The sequence below is a fragment of the Coloeus monedula genome, assembly GCF_965178545.1.
Source record: "Coloeus monedula genome assembly, chromosome: 5".
In the NCBI taxonomy this organism is placed as follows: Eukaryota; Metazoa; Chordata; class Aves; order Passeriformes; family Corvidae; genus Coloeus; species Coloeus monedula.
In genome coordinates this window covers 52,136,025-52,153,011 of record NC_138785.1, presented here as the reverse complement: position 1 = coordinate 52,153,011, position 16,987 = coordinate 52,136,025, and the positions used below count along the sequence as shown (strand labels likewise).

The window sequence follows — 16,987 nt, the reverse complement described above, 5'->3', positions numbered from 1 at the left end:
AAAACCTGTGGAAACAATTATTTCACTGTATTATTAGCTCCTAATATTTGACACTTAGTCTGATTAAAACAGGACAAAATGTGTAAGACATAATTTGAGTCTGTCTGGCTTTGATTTCCTTTGAATGTCAGTAAAAAAAAAATAGGAGTATGTTGCTTCAGTAGAGTCTTTATTTTCCTTAATAAGAATACCCTGCTATCTTCTGTTGCAGGTTCTCAAAGTACTACCAATGAAGATTATCAGAGCATTGCACTGTATTTTGAAGCAGAAAAGAAACATTTTCAGGCGGGGAAATTTTTCTTGCTGTGTGGTCAATATGGACGGGTCAGTACTGAAAGGATAAGCCAGTAAAAGTTAAACGTTTATAGAAACTGTTCAAAATACAGTACTTCAGGGAAGTCCATGTTAAATTTTAAGTGCCTTAACTGATGACATACTGATCTTTTTTTAAAAGAGTAAAAAATGCAAGCAAGCTATTTATATTTACAGTTATCTAGAATGTGTTCTGTGAATTGTACATTGCCATGCACATAGGTTTTTCATAGCAGTAGAAGCTTGAGGTAAATCAAGGATATATTTTTGTCAATGAATCTCTAAATGTCATGATCCACAGCAGCAATTTATTTACATTTCATTGGCTTGACCAGTGGAGACTTGGTTGCAGAGTAACTAATTCATTAATTGCTGTAGCGTGCCCTAACTGAAAGCTTTTTTTAAAAAAAGAAAATATGTTAATTGAAGTATGTTGATTGACACACTTTTGATCAGTTACAAGTCTGTGAACTGATGCTTATTAAATGTTTGACTTTTGCATACTGAACACATACTACATGACTGATTTTTGCACATTACAGCCATTGTAGGTGAAAACTCCTTCAACTGTGGCATGGGGGGCTCCGTGACATTAAAAACATGACATTAATCACATTGTGACATTAATTACATTAATCATTAATTTGTTCTCACCATACTGCTGTTAACATCTTTCACAGCTAGTGAAGGTGTACATCAGAATTTGGCAAAGACTCAATTGTTTCTTGCATGAGTATCTGTAGGAGCAGCTGCTACCTCTATAGTTGAGATAAGCATTCAGTGTGCCACCTGTCTATCAAAATGCAGAGAGAGAGAACTTGATAAAAATTATAAAAAAGTGAGTTCCATGTGTCTCAATTTTAACTTTCCTTCTGTATCATTTTAGGCATTAAGGCACTTCATGAAAAGTCCAAGCACAGAAGATAACTTGGCTATGGAAATGGCAATTGAAACAGTAAGCAACTTCGATAAAACAAAAAATTCTTCATCTTTTTAAGAAGTTTACCTTCAGTATTGTGACATTTTCCTAGCGTCACTGAGTGTGTTTGGACATATTGCAAATAGAAGGAAAACTGTATCAGTAAAGATGATATCTAAACATATCTAAAATCCCAGTTTAACACATTAGAGAATAAATATGAACTACTGCATGTCAAAGCTGATGAACCAAAGAATCATCTGGTTTGAACGAGCAGAACTAAAAAAATCGTGTTCTAAATCTGTCTAGTTTCAGTGCTTTATGGAAAGGCTTCTAATGAGAAAGTTATTTTTCCCTTCTTCTTTCATATTGTAGTTTCTTGTGTCTTTTTTTGATAGGTGGGACAGGCAAAAGATGAAGCCCTAACAAATCAGCTGATTGACTATCTAATGGGAGAGGGGGATGGCATGCCCCAGGTATTGTATTTTTATCACTGCTATTCTGTCACATTCTGTGCTACAAGATATTTTGAGCTTACTTTGTCCTAAAATTTTTAGTAGGCACAGACTGTGCTTTAGCTTTTGTTAAGGAGCAAGACTTGTATGACCATTCCGTGGGTCATTCACCCAGTAACTCCAGGTTCAGAAATATTAGAAAGGAAGCACCAATTACTCTTGGATTGAGTAATTTTTCTTCATCTTATGAAAGCAGGTAGTTGGACAGAGGAGGTCGAAATTAATGCTTGTACTGAGGGTAAGAGACAAAACTTAGCTGTTGGTTGATGCCAGTTTACCAGCTGGCTGTTGCCTTTCCCAGATGGACAGTCAGCATGTGTATGTCTTGAGATGAGCTACAGCAGTGGTCTCTTCCTGCAGTAGCAGAGTTGGTCTGACTTTCACAGTGGAAGAAAGTAAGGTACAAAGTAGGAGATGCAGGTCAAAACCCCGCGGTTTACCAGGTTACGTTAGTTCCTGCATTCAGCGTCAGTGTAAGGCATAAAAGGTTGTGGACAGATTTTCAAAATTAGCATCCTTTTTCATTTCTGAGTGGCTTTGATGACAATAGCTTGTAGTACATTCAGTCATAATTGGGCTTGAGTTCAGGGAACTATGTGGCTGAACCACTTGAAGTTTTACTGCCCGTTAACAGCACACCTGGAATGTGAGCTAAGTGGTGAAAGCCAGACCTCAGGTGAGGGTGTTGCAGTCTGCAGTCAATTGCTTAGTTAAGGAATTTAGAGTCTCATACAAAGTCATGGTAAATACAGTCAGGTGCAATATGGTATACCATGGAAGAATAAATTACGCCTTGCTGAGGGGAACAAGGTTTTGTAATTATGGAGATGTCGCGGGTTCAGTTTGTAACCGGGCAGAAACACCAATTTAGTGTAGTGGTTTGGTCCAAAATACTCATTACTGTTTATCTGCTGTGAGATAAGAATTAGGAGAAATGCAAAGCAGGCACCAAACTTGAAAGAATATAAAGAAGTTTATTAACAGACCTAAAAGAGGAAAAAAAATTATACCACCTTCAGAGCTCTCCTCCTCCCCCCACCTTCCTCCCTTCTCCCACTGACAATGTAAAAAAACAACCCTTAAGATGTTCAGTCTGTTTACCACTTCCATAATAACCTTGTTCAGTCCATTTAGAAAGAGAAGTCTCTTCTTGCTCATGCTATGAAAGCAGTATCACAACGAGACAGCCGCCCACTTCCTAATATTGTTCAGTCCATTTAGGAAGAGGAGTCTCTCTGCTCGCGTGTGAGTCCTTTCCCCCGACTTGCAGCTTTTCCCGCAACTGCTTTCGAGGGTCCACTCTTGAAGTTTTTTGGGGTACAATTTTAAGGTTGAGCCGTTCAGAAACAAAAACAGAGGCCCTTCTCCTTCCCTGGGAGCAAAGGGTCTTCCTCATCTTCATCGTTAGGACTATCTCTGGGAGCATCTCTAGGGACTGAGGTTTTCTCCTTTCCCGTTTGGAGCAAAAGTCCTCATCTGGTTCATCTCTCCCTGTCCAAACTTCTCATGAAATTACAGCTGCGTCAGCATCTGCCTATCTCAGCGCAGGTGCTTTTGCTTACAAGTTGAACACTCCACCCCCCATATCTTCATGAAATTACAACAGGATACTCTGATATATCATAGCTTCACAACGGAATTTCAGCTTTAAGCATCTCCTCTCTCTCTTCCCTCAGGTTTTCAGCTCTTCACAGCAGTAAAAGGGTTAATCTCACCTCGGCCTTGCAGCTTTGCAGCTGGAATGTTGAATGTTTCTTATCGCAGTGGAGAGGGGGGAGAGCCGAGCCGCTCCGGCTGCCCACGGCAAGGCAGTGGGGGGGTTCCACGGCTGGAACAGGTCCATGGCTCCAGGATGGCCGTGGCCCAGCCCGGCCTGGCCCAAGCAGGGCCTGGCCGGGCCCGCTGGCCCCCACACGGGGCCCGCAGCCACCTGTGCCAGCGCCGGAAACGAGAGAGAGCTTGGAGGGGGAGTTTGTCTATTCTTAAATGTGGATCACAGAGGTGGTCCCAACTTTAAGTGGCTTAGAGAATTGTCCATATTCAAACTGACCAGCTGATAGGTTCTGTCAGGTCCCAGAGGAAACTGTAAGCACCCCTTAGCAAGGACATCCCTTCCGGGACTATGCTTGCTAACCTATGACAGGAGATTACAGGGGCTTGGTGCAATAAGTTGATTTCACCCCTAATATTACAGTTGTGGTTTGCAGTTCTGTTAGGAAATTGGAAACTCTGTCTCTTTCCTCTCTGTATGGATTAAGGGTTTGATATTTTAGACTTTTAAGAGACACCAGGCAGTTGATGGCCAGGAAAACTTTGCTTTTATAAAATGTAAAAAAAAAAAAAAAAAAAAAAAAAACCAACCAAAACAAACCAAACCTCTATCTCTTTATTACTTACCTCTGACTTTACCTCTAATATGAAATGTGAACTTCAATAAAATTATGAGAGAAGCAAAACATGGCAAAACAAACAGAATTCAGCTGTAAGAACCCAAAGGTAATTAAGCTGTTGGAGGCACTGGATGAAAAATCCATCCAGTATCAGTGTAAGCAAGACTAATTTTGTACTTACGCTGGAAGTTGGGTGGACAGACACTGTAGCATCCAGTCTCTTTTCTCAGAACAGCAGCTTATCTGCCTTGTTCAAAGAAATGCATGGGACTGGGTGAAGGAAGTGAGCTATGTGAGTGAGCCAGTGAGTATGATATCCATAGTGAAGAGGTTCTAAAGATTTTGGAAAAGACTTAAGAATTTTTGAATGCCATTATTGCTATATTTAACATTGTTTTGAACTTCACTGTAGAGCTTTGTTTTCCTTATTTAAAAGCTCTCTCTTGTTCTTCTGAATGCTTTAATCCAATCTACCATAGTGTCTCTCAGTGAGTAACAAAATTTTACTTTATCAAATCATACATATTTGCTTTAAAAACTACTTTAAAAACAATCCTTATCTTCATTATGCTATGGAGACTGTTCTTGAACTTACCAAGCAAGATATAATTGTTTTTAGAAAATAGAAGCTTCTATGTCGTGGCATTTTTGTAAAGCTGAAAGTAAGAGTGAATTGAAAAGTAGCCATGCAGCAGAAACTTGCTAATCATTTCAAGCATTGATCTACAAACCAGGTTATCACTGACAGCAGGCTGATTGCTTTAAATCTTTCACAGCCAACAATTATGTGGCATTTTAATGAAGTACCATATTATCAAAATTATTAAGTTCACCAAAATTTTGCTACACTATTGTCCAACTAATTATAAATGATTTCTTAAATGTGTGATTTTGTCAACTGTTGTGTTTGTTAACTTCAACATGTAAAGATTCTTAATTTGTCATGTTCACTCTTTCAGGGAGCATTAACTAGCAAGGTTCTGCTGTTTTCTGTGTGCATATTTTCTGAATACATACATTTTAAAAAGAAAACTTAAATTATGATTATCTAATATTAAAGCAGCTAGATTGCAATAATAAATTTTCCAAGGACCTTAGGAAATGTATTGTATTAGAAAATTCTTTTCTGCATTTTTTGCTTTTAAACTTACTGACTTTAAAGGTAAGAATATGAAAGTAAAACATGGGACTAATTTTTCTTGAATGAGTTTCACTTTTTTAAAAAAAGTAATTTAAATATATTATTTAAGTAAAATATAATTAGGAACATGGCAAATACCATTTAAGACTGCTGGTCCATGCTGGGACAGGATCCTTTCCTGCTGCAGCAGGAGAAAGGGGAGAAGCAGGCTGGATGGCGAAGTAGTGCAGCTTTGGGCTAACATCAGTGGAATGGCCATCTGTGTTCATTAGGTGTCAGAAGTTGGGAAGAATTATATCATAACCCACTATTCTTAATAATTTTTGGTTTACCCCACTCAGGGAATGGCAATTTTTCTTTTTAAGGCAGTTTACAGTGGAAAAATAATACCTGTTAATATAAGTAGTTGTAGTTACTTTATATCCAGTTAACTATTTCATTATTCTGAGTTACAATTTTTGCTATGTTCAGCCTTTTGATCATGTATTACTTAAAATTGTGCTCCATCATTAGTTTAACAGTAATTACTTTCAGTTGCTTAATGTTTTTCCTTATATTTCAAGTTAAAAAGAAGGTTTTGTCTTCTCTTTTTTCTTTCCATATGTGATTCTTTCCCTCCTGCTTTTATTTCTGTGATTTTTTTGGTAATTTTTTCTTTGCTTCTCAAGTACAAGCTAATCTTTGCAGTCATCTTCTCTATAAGGAAATATCTTTGTCTTTAGTATTTCTGTTACCTTGAATTTCTGCTTTCTTTTGCTCTGAGACTTACATACAAAACCCACACAGTATTCCAGAGAATAGCACAACATTGATGAATACAATTCTTTTAATAGAAGTTTTTACACCATTTTAACATAAAATACACACTTTAAATGTTTGGATTTACTACTAATTTTGCAGAATTAGTTGGTTTGGATTTTTTTGCTAAGCTCTCTATAAAGCTGCCAGTGTCTTTTTTTTTTTTTTCATTTGTACATTTAAGTTGGAACCATACCATTATATACAATATTTTAGCTCAATTTAATCCCAATTAAGTTTATCATGTACAGGCTTTACTTTTTATTAATCTCATTTTAGAAATCACTGCTAGTGATATAAAATAATGACACTAGCCCTATTTTTTTTCACTTAATAGTTTCTTTTCATAGGAACATAAGCAAGGTCAACAAGGTAACAATTTTATTTTGTATTTTTATTTTTTATTTTTTGTTTTTTAGTTTTGTTTTTAAATTATTTCACTAATTTGCCTGCTGTTGGATTGCCACGTTTTGGGCAAACTCTTTGCTACATTTACCGTTCTTGAGTTATATAATCTATCAAAAATACGTGGTATAGCAAATTATAAATTTTATGCATTTTATTAGGTGGTTGTCCCCCTTTTTAATTTTTTAACTGTCTTGGATGTCTGCCCTCTGGTCCCAGAACAATACATTCATTAGTGGCCAGATTTTGTGATCCTCATCCACACTAAGCAATGTTTGCATCTAGATCCATAATGCAATTTAAGCATTTCTGGCAAGACTCCTATTTCTGAAAGGAGTCCCTGGTTTCTTTTCTGACACCATAAATGCCCACACAGCTGGAGTTGTTTGGTTTCCCCCTGTACAACTCTCCACGTGCACAGTGGTCTGTGGCTTGCTGCATGCCTCCTGACAGGGTTTGGCCAGCACCTGCCAGGACTCCCTGTGGGCCCTCAGCGTGGGTATTGTGTGCCCGAGCAACAGCCAAAACCCTGCGGGAGATTGTGGCATAGCTGAAGCATGTTCCTACAAAGAGCTCTTCACGAAGCAAGCTTGTCTGCTTTCTTTGGGGAATGTGGTGGTGGGGTGAGCAAGTCAAGAAAAGGAATACAGCAGTAGGTATTTGGTCAGTATTAATTGCTTTTGTATGATTTCGTTAAGGATGCCAAGTACCTGTTTCGCTTGTACATGGCCCTAAAGCAGTACCGAGATGCTGCCAGAACTGCCATAATAATTGCCAGGGAGGAGCAGTGTTCAGGTAAGTCTTTCCTCTGATGTGATGGCATCTCTCATGCTACCTCCTTAGGTACCCTACTTAGGGTGCTGCTGTTTGTGTAGGATTATACTTAGAGAAGATGTGTATCAGTGCTTTTAATTGTATTCAAGGTCAGTTTTGAATTTGAAAGTAGACTTGGGAAGAAGCTTTGGACTCACACCTGTATATTAAATATTGGGGAAAAAAAAGAAACTTGTGGAAAATATCTGTATTTTTTATTACATTCAGGTGAACATAGTGATTAAGACAGCCTTTGACTTCACCTTTCTGTGTGTTACAGTCATAGAATTGCAGTTTCTACATATGGTAGAAACTGACTTGGTACTGATCCTTTAGTCTTAGCACCTGACTTTTATCAGTGGAAGATGGGCAGAGGAGATAATTTCTGTTGAAGGACCAGACATGTGCTTACTTTAAGCTTTGTTTTCGTTTGTAATGGGTATGCTGAAGTTAGAAAAAAAATAAGAAGAGAGAGGGCTAGAAGCAAAATAGCTGCCACCTCCATTATTAACTCTCCCCTGTAGCCGTGGCAACAACCCTACCATAACACTGCTTGCTTTTCATTTCAATTATGTAAAAGAAAAATCTATAAAGGAAAAATAGCAGTCTCGGGAATAACCCAGGCAAATTAACATTTATGGGCTGCTCCTCGGCTGCTCCTCAGCATTGGGCTAAGGAGTGGAAAAACCTCTAAAACCCTTGGCAAGCAAATCTCCCAATCCATCATAGTGAATAATGCATTTGTGCTTAATTATGTAAGCAGGAAATGCAAAGGCTCAAGGATTTCAATATTTACTAGCTTCTCTGAATCTGAAAACTTGTATCTAAAATGCAGTACCCTATGGTGTATTTCATATTCCCTAGTAGTATAGATGTATTTTGCAGCAGTGTAATAGGATGCACAATGTTTGTCTCATTAAAATCACCAACCTTGCAGTTGTTTCTTCTTGTTGTTTCTTCTGGAAAGGCAGTTTTACATCAGCCCCCTCTTCCTTCAGCATATTTCAGTGAGTTTGATTCTGAAGTCTGCACCAGTATAGTTTGTTCTTTTCTTAAAAATCCTTTTAATAATAATATTTAAGTCACACTGGTTGATATTTTTCTTTGGGTATGCCATTTTAAGTGCAGTTTTCTTTGAAGTTGTTTTTATGTAATCACATGATTTTAAGACTGTATTATACTGAGAGTCAGTAACACAGTATAAAAAAATGTTGTTTTCCAGCAACTAATTCTGAAGTGATACTTAACTGTCTCAAATTTCATAGTTTGATTAAATTGTAGTGTATAACAAAACTTTACAAATTGCTCTGTAGAGTAAAAAGATCTGCTGATAGAGAAATATAGGGAGGCAAAGGAAAAATGTTTGCTGAAATAACTGAAATTTCCTTTAAATGCCTCCAGCTGCAAAGAGTATGACTTCCTCAACCTCTAATAATGCAAAAAATCCCCAAACAACCAACAAAACAACCCCAAAAACAAAGCAAGAAAAAAACAGCTAGGAATAGACTAAATGCAAAACACTACTTGATTTCAGCTTTTAATGTCATAAAAATTGATAATTCAATGAAATCCTGTGGTTTCTGGACAATCCTTGATAGTAACCTTGAAGCAGTATAACCCAGTGAAGTAACATTCAAATTTTAACTATGCCTTGACAGGTTTTGGGTTGGTTTGGTTGCAGAGGCAAGGCGTTTCCAAAGCAAATGATCAAATAAAAGTATGCTAAATTAACATTTAAAAAATAGCTTTTGAATATCTGACATTGAAGAACAACAACAACAACAAAATCTGTAAATGCTCTAAAAGCATCCTCTACTTTTAAAGTTCATTATATTAAATTGCTATCATATATATTTTGCTACTGTTTAGACTGTTTAGATTACTTCTCCCAGTGTAATTTTTTTTTTTTTTTAACTTCCTGGCTGATACTGTTTAGGATACTGTGACAAGCAACTGCTTGTGGCTTTCCAAAGAAATTGTCACGCAATGGTTTTACTCCAAGCATCAACATAACTTCAGCTTCCCTATATGTCATTAGTAAAGACGTTGTTATGAAAAATTAAATTTTCTGTTGTTTTTTTCTTAAGGAAACTACCGAAATGCACATGATGTTCTTTTCAGTATGTATTCAGAGTTAAAGACCCATAAGATTAAAATTTCTTCTGAGATGGCTACGAACCTTATGATTCTACACAGCTATGTTTTAGTGAAGGTAAGGAACTGAGAAATTGAATTTATGTGTAAGTTGCGCAGTGTCTGGTTTATTGAACTGTATGGATGGATGGGCTGTGTACATAAATTACAGTGTCATGTAGATTATATCACAGAATCCAAGTGCATGCTAATAGCAAGCTTCAAGAGGACAATCCATAGTTGTTTCTGCCTCTTTGAGTAGCATATTCTTTTTTAAAATACTGAAGAATTGAAAATTACATATGGCTTCCTGTTTCTCTTTTGCATTCATACTTACAAATGCTATGCTACTAGTACAACTATTTATTGTTGTTGTATTTGAGGTTATTATCCATAAGTAGATCACTGCTTTTCTGTAAATGAAATTAAGCAGGGGCTCCAGTGATCTCCAGTAGTTAACCATGGATAGTAAACCCATCTCCAGTAGTTAAGCCCATCAGGATATCCATTCCTACAGCCAGGTTTGGCCTCCCTCTCTACCAGCAGTGAGGCAAGAGCTGCAGATGGTGGGCTGAAGGCCAGAAGCACCCTTCTGGGGAAGAGCCACTGTGAGGTCTCTGGTCCCTTCTCTAGTCCAGCTCTGCTCAGTTTCATGAAGGAGTTGTTGGCATGCAGCTCCCAGCAGGATGAATGAATGCCAAGAGCAGGCTGCAGGAATTACTCTCAATGGCTGCAATAAACGTGGCATGTTTGCTGTATTCCAGATTCACGTGAAACGTGGTGATCACATGAAGGGAGCACGGATGCTTATACGTGTAGCCAACAACATCAGCAAGTTCCCATCACGTAAGTGCTGACAGCAGAGGAGCAACAGGGCAACTCATCAATCAGCACTGCATTACAAGGTTCATTCTCCCCCTGTGATCCTGTGGGCAACAACAGAGTGTAACTACACAGTGTGCTCTGCATCCTCCTCGAGACAGCTCTTCCATACACAGCCTCCAGGATGGGATCCTCACCAGCAGTTTAGTCTGTCCTCACATTACTGCAGTACTGAGCAGCCTCAGCCACACACAGTCTCAGGATTGTGTGTAATGAACTGATTGGTTCTGGGATTTTATCACAAAATTTTAACTGACCTTTTTTGAAAATGATTTTTGGGTACATGGAAAATGTAGACTAAAAAGTAGGCTTTAAAGAGTGCAGACCAGATTTGGGAGACATGGTTATAATCAGAACATTCCTGCTGCCATGCTGAGCTTCAGGAGTGCAAGGCAGTGAGAGGTGAAACCATGGTTTTCTTGTATATGGTTCAAGGAATGGCCCAAATTGTGCAACTGTGTACCGTGGAAAAGAAGAAAAATAAGTCTTTTTTCATCAGTACTTTTTTAGCTGTATTAGCTCAAAGGTTTTTAACATTAATATTGGTAAATAAATATTTGACATAGTTTCATTCTGTTACAGACATTGTGCCAATTTTGACTTCAACTGTGATTGAGTGTCACCGAGCAGGATTGAAAAACTCAGCCTTCAGTTTTGCTGCTATGTTGATGAGACCTGAGTATCGGTGTAAAATAGATCCTAAATATAAAAAGAAAATTGAAACTGTGGTCAGGTGAGTGATGTTAATCAAATGCACACAATCACCTGTCAAGGCTTTATTTGCAATGCTCTTTTTGCTCATAAAGCCTATAGGCTGTTTTCATATTTTTTCACTGTCTTTTATTTGAAAGGCTAAGAACCATTTCCCACCCTTCTCTGAGAATTAAAGACTTCCCTTGAATGCAATAAGCCTTAAATTCAATGTGCATGTAAAATGCTTCCTAACCAGCAGTAACTTTTCCATCTTGTCCATACAGACACAAGTGCAGCCCTACACGTTTAGTTGGTCTCTAGTTGAGAATCCACAGCCAAACTGTTGGCTACTACAGCAGCAGCATTGTGCTCTTCTGTGATTTAGACTACTGACTAAATGGCTAAGATAAAAAAGAATGGGATGGCAAATAAAATATATGAATTTTTGACATTTTCTTCCTTATCTGAAGTTTTGTTTTGGTAGATCCTAGCCAATGTTTTCTGCCAGAGGAGGAAGCATAGGTAACTGTAAAACAGCAGGGCACGCATATATAACACTTTCTCATTTATTGTACTAGTCTCTAACCAAGGCTCAGGGACTTGCTGAGCTCATATGGGTGATTCAGGTATTTATTTATTAAGTCTCTAAGCTCTCCATGAGCTTATCCAATCTCTCTGCTTAAAGCCATGTAAATTTTTAATGACAGGTGACTCCTACAACAAGAAGTTCCATTATGTCAAGACTGGTGTCTAGCTGGTTTAAGGTGATGCCTCATAGTTTTCCTCTAAGGAGAGATCTACCCTTTTCTGTGTTATTCATGATTTTAAACACCTCTATATTTTATTTATTTCCCTTCTATCAGTTAAGTATTTTCAGGACCTGAAGAGTCTCAGCTTACATAGCTGTTTTATGGACACTGATTTTTATGTCATTTCTCTGAAACTCTTACAGCCTTTTTGGAGGCAGTTAGAAGCTGTATAATCCTACCAGAAAGCCAGTTTTTTGTTACTCCTGTTCTTTGTGGTGCTGCCACAGAAAAACTCTGCAACAAAGAAACCACAGCTTTATAGTCAATAGGTATAGACCCTGAGTTTTGAAATCTTTCAAAGTATTAGGATCTGTTACAGTTTTTAAAAGATGGTGTTTTTTTCTAATTAAATGGAAAATGACCTATTTCCGAGTTGACACAATTGTGATGAAGCCTGGGTGATAGTTAAAAGGAAGGAGCTGATAGAATGTAAAATAGCAGCTGGAAGCTATGCAAGTAACTCAGAGGAAAAACACTTGCTAAGTATCAAAGGCATTGTAAAAGAGCTTTGTTAAGTTCAAACAGCCTGAGGGTTTTATTCACAGCTGTATCTGTGTTTTAGACGTCGAGACACTACTGAGACAGAAGAGCCAACAACAGCCTGTCCCTACTGTGCTTTCCAGCTCCCAGAGTGTGAACTTCTGTGTCCCAGCTGTAAAAACAACCTTCCATACTGCATTGCAACTGTGAGTGTCTGCTGTGCTTCCTGCAGTGTGACAGTAAAGGCAAAGCTGCTTTCCCTTCTAAAAATAAGTTCATTTGAACATCTTTAGTTTGCTAGTGGATCCAGGCTAGGTGGTGTTACGCATTTATGGGTTTTTGTAATGTGTTACCAAATTTCTTTTTGTCTTTGGCTATCACAGTGTCCTCACTTGCCACCTACAAATAGCAGGCATTTGAGGGTCCCAGTAAAACTAGGAAGGCATTTTGGGAGACTTCAGCTTCCCGAGAAGGCAGGTGGAGCACCAGGAATCCCCAGCACACACATTTGGTGCACTTGGTGCACTTGGGAGAACAGACAAGGATTGTGCTGCTGGTTGCCTTCCCAGCTCAGCCCTTTGCCTAGGTGCTCTAGTGCTCAGAGAACTAACATAAGTCCCCCTCTCCTTTTCCATGTACAGGAGCTTGTGGAGGGCACAGTCCTCCTCCCCTAAGCTCCAGGCTGCCAAGACTTCACATTAAAAAAAAAATTAAAAAACTAAACCCATCAACTAAACACAAAAACCCCAACAAAACTTCAAAAATCTGTTTTAGGGAAATTTAAGCACATCTAAAGTTAATGGTTCAGCCAGTGACCTCAGCGTTTCTTACATTACTGATCCTTACAGAAATGAGAAGTTCTAACATCTTTTGTTTCTTTAGAGTGTACTGAAAAGGTAGGGATGGCATACATTCCTGGTGGAAGTTACTGTACAGCTACTGTATAACTAACAATCTTTATTGGGTTCGTGTGAATTGTCATACTAAAATTGCAGAAAAAAAAGACAACTTACTTGAACAGGGAACAAATGTTAGAGTTAACATTCTTTATTAAAACTAAAGAAGTCTTACAAAAAAATTAATATCCATTATGTGGGGGTCTTTTTGCTCTACTGGTTTAGCAGAATGACAGGTATACTTTAGAAGTAATATCTTCAGGAAAGCAAAGGATTTTAAATATAATTTTATGACCCAAACACAATGTACGTGTTACTACATGTTACACAGTATTTATTTAGGCTCCATCTTGGCCTTAGTTTATGTCACAGGTGTTTGTAATATCATTAACACTGGCATTTTCAAATATCTAATAAGAGTCAGTGTCTGCTGCTGCATATCCTATTAGAGCATAAATCTCTTAGTATAGTTCAAGGTGCTATTGTGTTTTTACAGTATTGAAAACATACATACAAATTCCTTCTATGAAAAGTAAACTAGTTAAACTGTAGCAAAAAAGAGAAAATGTAGAGTAAAGAGGCAAAGGCCAGGCAGGCTCACAAACTTAGTGTTGAATGCGACCTGCTGTGCTCAGGTGCTGTGGCTTTGGTGGGATTTTTGGTATGCCATATACAACACCAAAAAAGCCAGCAGATATAGGTACAGCTCTGGATACAGATCTACAGATAGCATTCTAGAATTGCCAAACTGAAAGAATTCTAAACACTGTAATTCAATTAATTTTTAGATTTCCATTTTTAAAAGAGGAATGCAAATGATAATGGAAACACTGCACCTCTTTGAGAGCTCCTTTTCTAGTTACAGAATTGACACAGTAATCCAACTACAGTAACACTACTATGGGGCTTTTAATTCAAGACCTTAGAACTCAGTAGCTGAGACTTTTTCACAATAACAGGTCCAAAAGTAAATGCTCACTGTTCTTGGGCAGCACTTGCCCCTTCATTACCTGCAGTTTTTGTGTGCAGGGTCGGCACATGGTACGCGATGACTGGACAGTTTGCCCACACTGTGACTTTCCTGCCCTCTACTCAGAATTCAAAAAGTAAGTTGGGATTTTTTTTTCTGTTGCAATATTCCAATGTTTGTTCATATTTTAGCAGCAAATGGGTCATTTGGTACTAAAAACATGTAACAGCTGGGCTGGGTGGAAGAGGAACCCCTCTTACTTGGTCGTTGCACCTAAGACACTCAAAACATTGCTTCAAAGTTGACCAAATGATGTGGTATGATAAAGAATTGGGCCAGTAATGCAGGGCTCCAACAGGAACAGTAATGAAGATGGATGGTGAGCTTGTGTAAGGTCTCGGCTCTGTCCAGGAAGAAGGCCTCATATGGGGGCAGGGCAGGAACACAGGCACACTAGCAATCCCCAAAACAAAAATGCACATAGAATTAGGTACAAAGACAGGAATAATTTTTTGTCCCTGATAATCACATGTGGCAATGGGATTGGATAGCTCTGTTCCAATGTCAGGAACTCTGAAGCTGTTAAAACCTCCTCTGTTACATGTTTAAATGCTGCAAACAGCAGCAGCCTTCCTGGTGCCGTGTTAGTTCTCAAATGGAAACAAACCAGCTTTTGCTCCATGTAGACAGAAGCAGCCATTGCTCTGTCCCACACTTGCTCTACATAGCACTGGTCAGAACTCTGCTCTAGGCTTTGTGCCTTGGGCCCAGCTTCCTTTGAAAAATACTAGCTTTTGACCAATTACCCTTCCTTTAAAACAGCATGTTACAGACTGAAAACATGTGTCCCATGTGTTCTGAAAGGATTAACATTGTTGATCTTATGAAAATAACTGATTGCACAGAGTACCTCAGACTAGAAGATGAGGATCATTAAATTCAGGTATGTCCTACAGTACTTTTTACTTAACGGGGCTCATTCCAGAAGACAAGAGTTTTTCCCAGTAAGGAATCTTAACAGTCTGGGTCAACACCTCAGGTAACTTGAGACCCAGTTCTGCCACCTATTTGCCCTCAGGCATGCAAACACCAGTAGGTTTTCCTACTGCAACTAACCTGGTTGTTAAATTGGGCTTGAACTCGGTTTACCCCTATGACCACATTAACATCCAGAGGATGTTCTGGTTTGGAACACGTTCCTGAATACCAGGTGTGCTTGAGTAGCACAGAAAACAGTGTGAAGATCCCCACATCATCCAAACTTCTACAGATCTATCAACAAGGGTTTAAGTGCAGGGAGAGAGAGCAACAGGGGTACTAACTGGAAGGAGCAAATCTAAAATGCAGGTTACATGATCTCAACATGCCTATTTAACAGAATCAATCCCAGGATAATAGCAACAAGTTGATAACAGCCTGAAATACTCATACTTCAAAGAATGGTATAGACAGAGCCATGCTCTCAAACACTTAGATTCAGGACTTTGTTTTTTTAAAAAATCTGGTAACTGAAAATGAGTTAACAATCGTCCTCAGTAACGTTGACATTTCAAGGCAGATTTACTAGTGTGAACAGCTTATGTGAAAATGCAGCTGTGGGTTGGAGTAGTGCACCTAAGTTCTTTCGGGAAATTTTTAGTTGATTTTATTTTTCCTGATCTGCTATCACAGTGTATCTCAGAATATGATTAACCACCTCTGCTTATTTTCAGAGCTGCCTGTGTTGGCTGGCAAGCAGCAAGGAAAACTCTATTACTACATCACACATCTTTTCCCCACAAAGGCCTGATAACAACTCCGTCACTTCCATTTTGTGGTATCTGTAACTATTTAGCTTTTGATAAATTTTGTACTTTGGTTTATTGTAGTAATAAAACTGACGGATAATTCTTTCAAACAAAATCTGCATTTTATCTGCACCAAAGACAAACCACGGGGCCATCTTTTTATGTGAGTGGCAGGAAGAACCACTTCCCTACTGTTTTCTTTTTCAGTATCAGTTCTGAACTGTTACAACTATTTTTAATTAAACATTTCTTACTCTTTAATTATTCCTTTCTGGTTTTGATTAAAGATATAACTTGTACAAGTACAGGCTAGTCGAGTTTTGGAACTAAATACCTCACTGCTTTTCTGTGTCTTTACCTGAACAAAAGGGAAGTTACAGGAAAAGAGAAATGCCACATCATGTACATGAAGGAAAGACAAAACTGTGGAGTAAAGGAAGGAGACAGGACAGAACACTCCATGAACTTAACCAAAGCTTTAAAAGAGTTCTGTGAAACATTTTATTGTAATTTTATGTGCTGCTTAATTTCTATAATGTACAAATAGGCCATTTATATATGGGGTTTTTGCATCGTGTACTATTTACAAGACTTCACCACATAATGTCAGGGGATTTATATTTTAAAAAAAAAAATGTAGTGAAGTCCTAGGAAGACTCAGCAGAAATGCCAGGTAACTAAGCATGACATTTTCAGCATGTTCATGCACCTGGTGTCTGTTGCACAAAGACAGTTATAGCTTGTAACATGTACCATGTCAAGAGTAAGCACAGCAGGACATCGTGTAAGCACAAGAGCTACAGCACCTCTATAAGAGGAGCATTTTCAGCGCACTGGTTCTGCCTTCTCAGTTGCAGCACTGGATCTGTTTCATGTTCTTGCCAGAAGTTAGATAAGCAAAGCTGTGTCCAAAGCAAGATTTTACTCTAAATGTCTTGTTTTCTCTTTTCTTTTCCCTTCTTTTTTTGTTGTTTCTTCATTTTTCTCTCTTTTTGTCAGCTTGGAGGACTTCACCTTTTTTTGCTACAAACAGAAATATACTGT

General features: G+C 38.3%; 2 protein-coding genes across 4 annotated transcripts in view; one reads left to right on the top strand and one right to left on the bottom strand.

The window, feature by feature from the left end:
• WDR19 (WD repeat domain 19) overlaps positions 1 to 16,182 on the top strand; it is a gene marked incomplete at its 5' end in the record, with an annotated part of 34,983 nt that extends 18,801 nt beyond the window's left edge. The window contains 11 exons of one of the 2 annotated variants that reach the window (XM_082282458.1): positions 212 to 324; positions 1,199 to 1,267; positions 1,630 to 1,707; positions 7,179 to 7,275; positions 9,381 to 9,505; positions 10,191 to 10,272; positions 10,891 to 11,041; positions 12,373 to 12,496; positions 14,216 to 14,292; positions 14,979 to 15,099; positions 15,869 to 16,182. In XM_082282458.1, the coding sequence (XP_082138584.1) occupies positions 212 to 324; positions 1,199 to 1,267; positions 1,630 to 1,707; positions 7,179 to 7,275; positions 9,381 to 9,505; positions 10,191 to 10,272; positions 10,891 to 11,041; positions 12,373 to 12,496; positions 14,216 to 14,292; positions 14,979 to 15,093 (1,031 nt within the window). In that variant the 3' untranslated portion in view covers positions 15,094 to 15,099; positions 15,869 to 16,182. Of the gene's footprint in view, positions 1 to 211; positions 325 to 1,198; positions 1,268 to 1,629; positions 1,708 to 7,178; positions 7,276 to 9,380; positions 9,506 to 10,190; positions 10,273 to 10,890; positions 11,042 to 12,372; positions 12,497 to 14,215; positions 14,293 to 14,978 lie in introns of both variants that reach the window. The other variant, XM_082282459.1, reaches the window with a different exon arrangement.
• Positions 16,183 to 16,388: 206 nt separating this feature from the next.
• RFC1 (replication factor C subunit 1) overlaps positions 16,389 to 16,987 on the bottom strand; it is a 34,306-nt gene continuing 33,707 nt past the window's right edge. For both annotated transcript variants that reach the window (XM_082282608.1, XM_082282609.1), the window contains one exon: positions 16,389 to 16,966. In XM_082282608.1, coding sequence (XP_082138734.1) covers positions 16,865 to 16,966 — 102 coding nt within the window. In that variant the 3' untranslated portion in view covers positions 16,389 to 16,864. The remainder of the gene's footprint in view (positions 16,967 to 16,987) is intronic.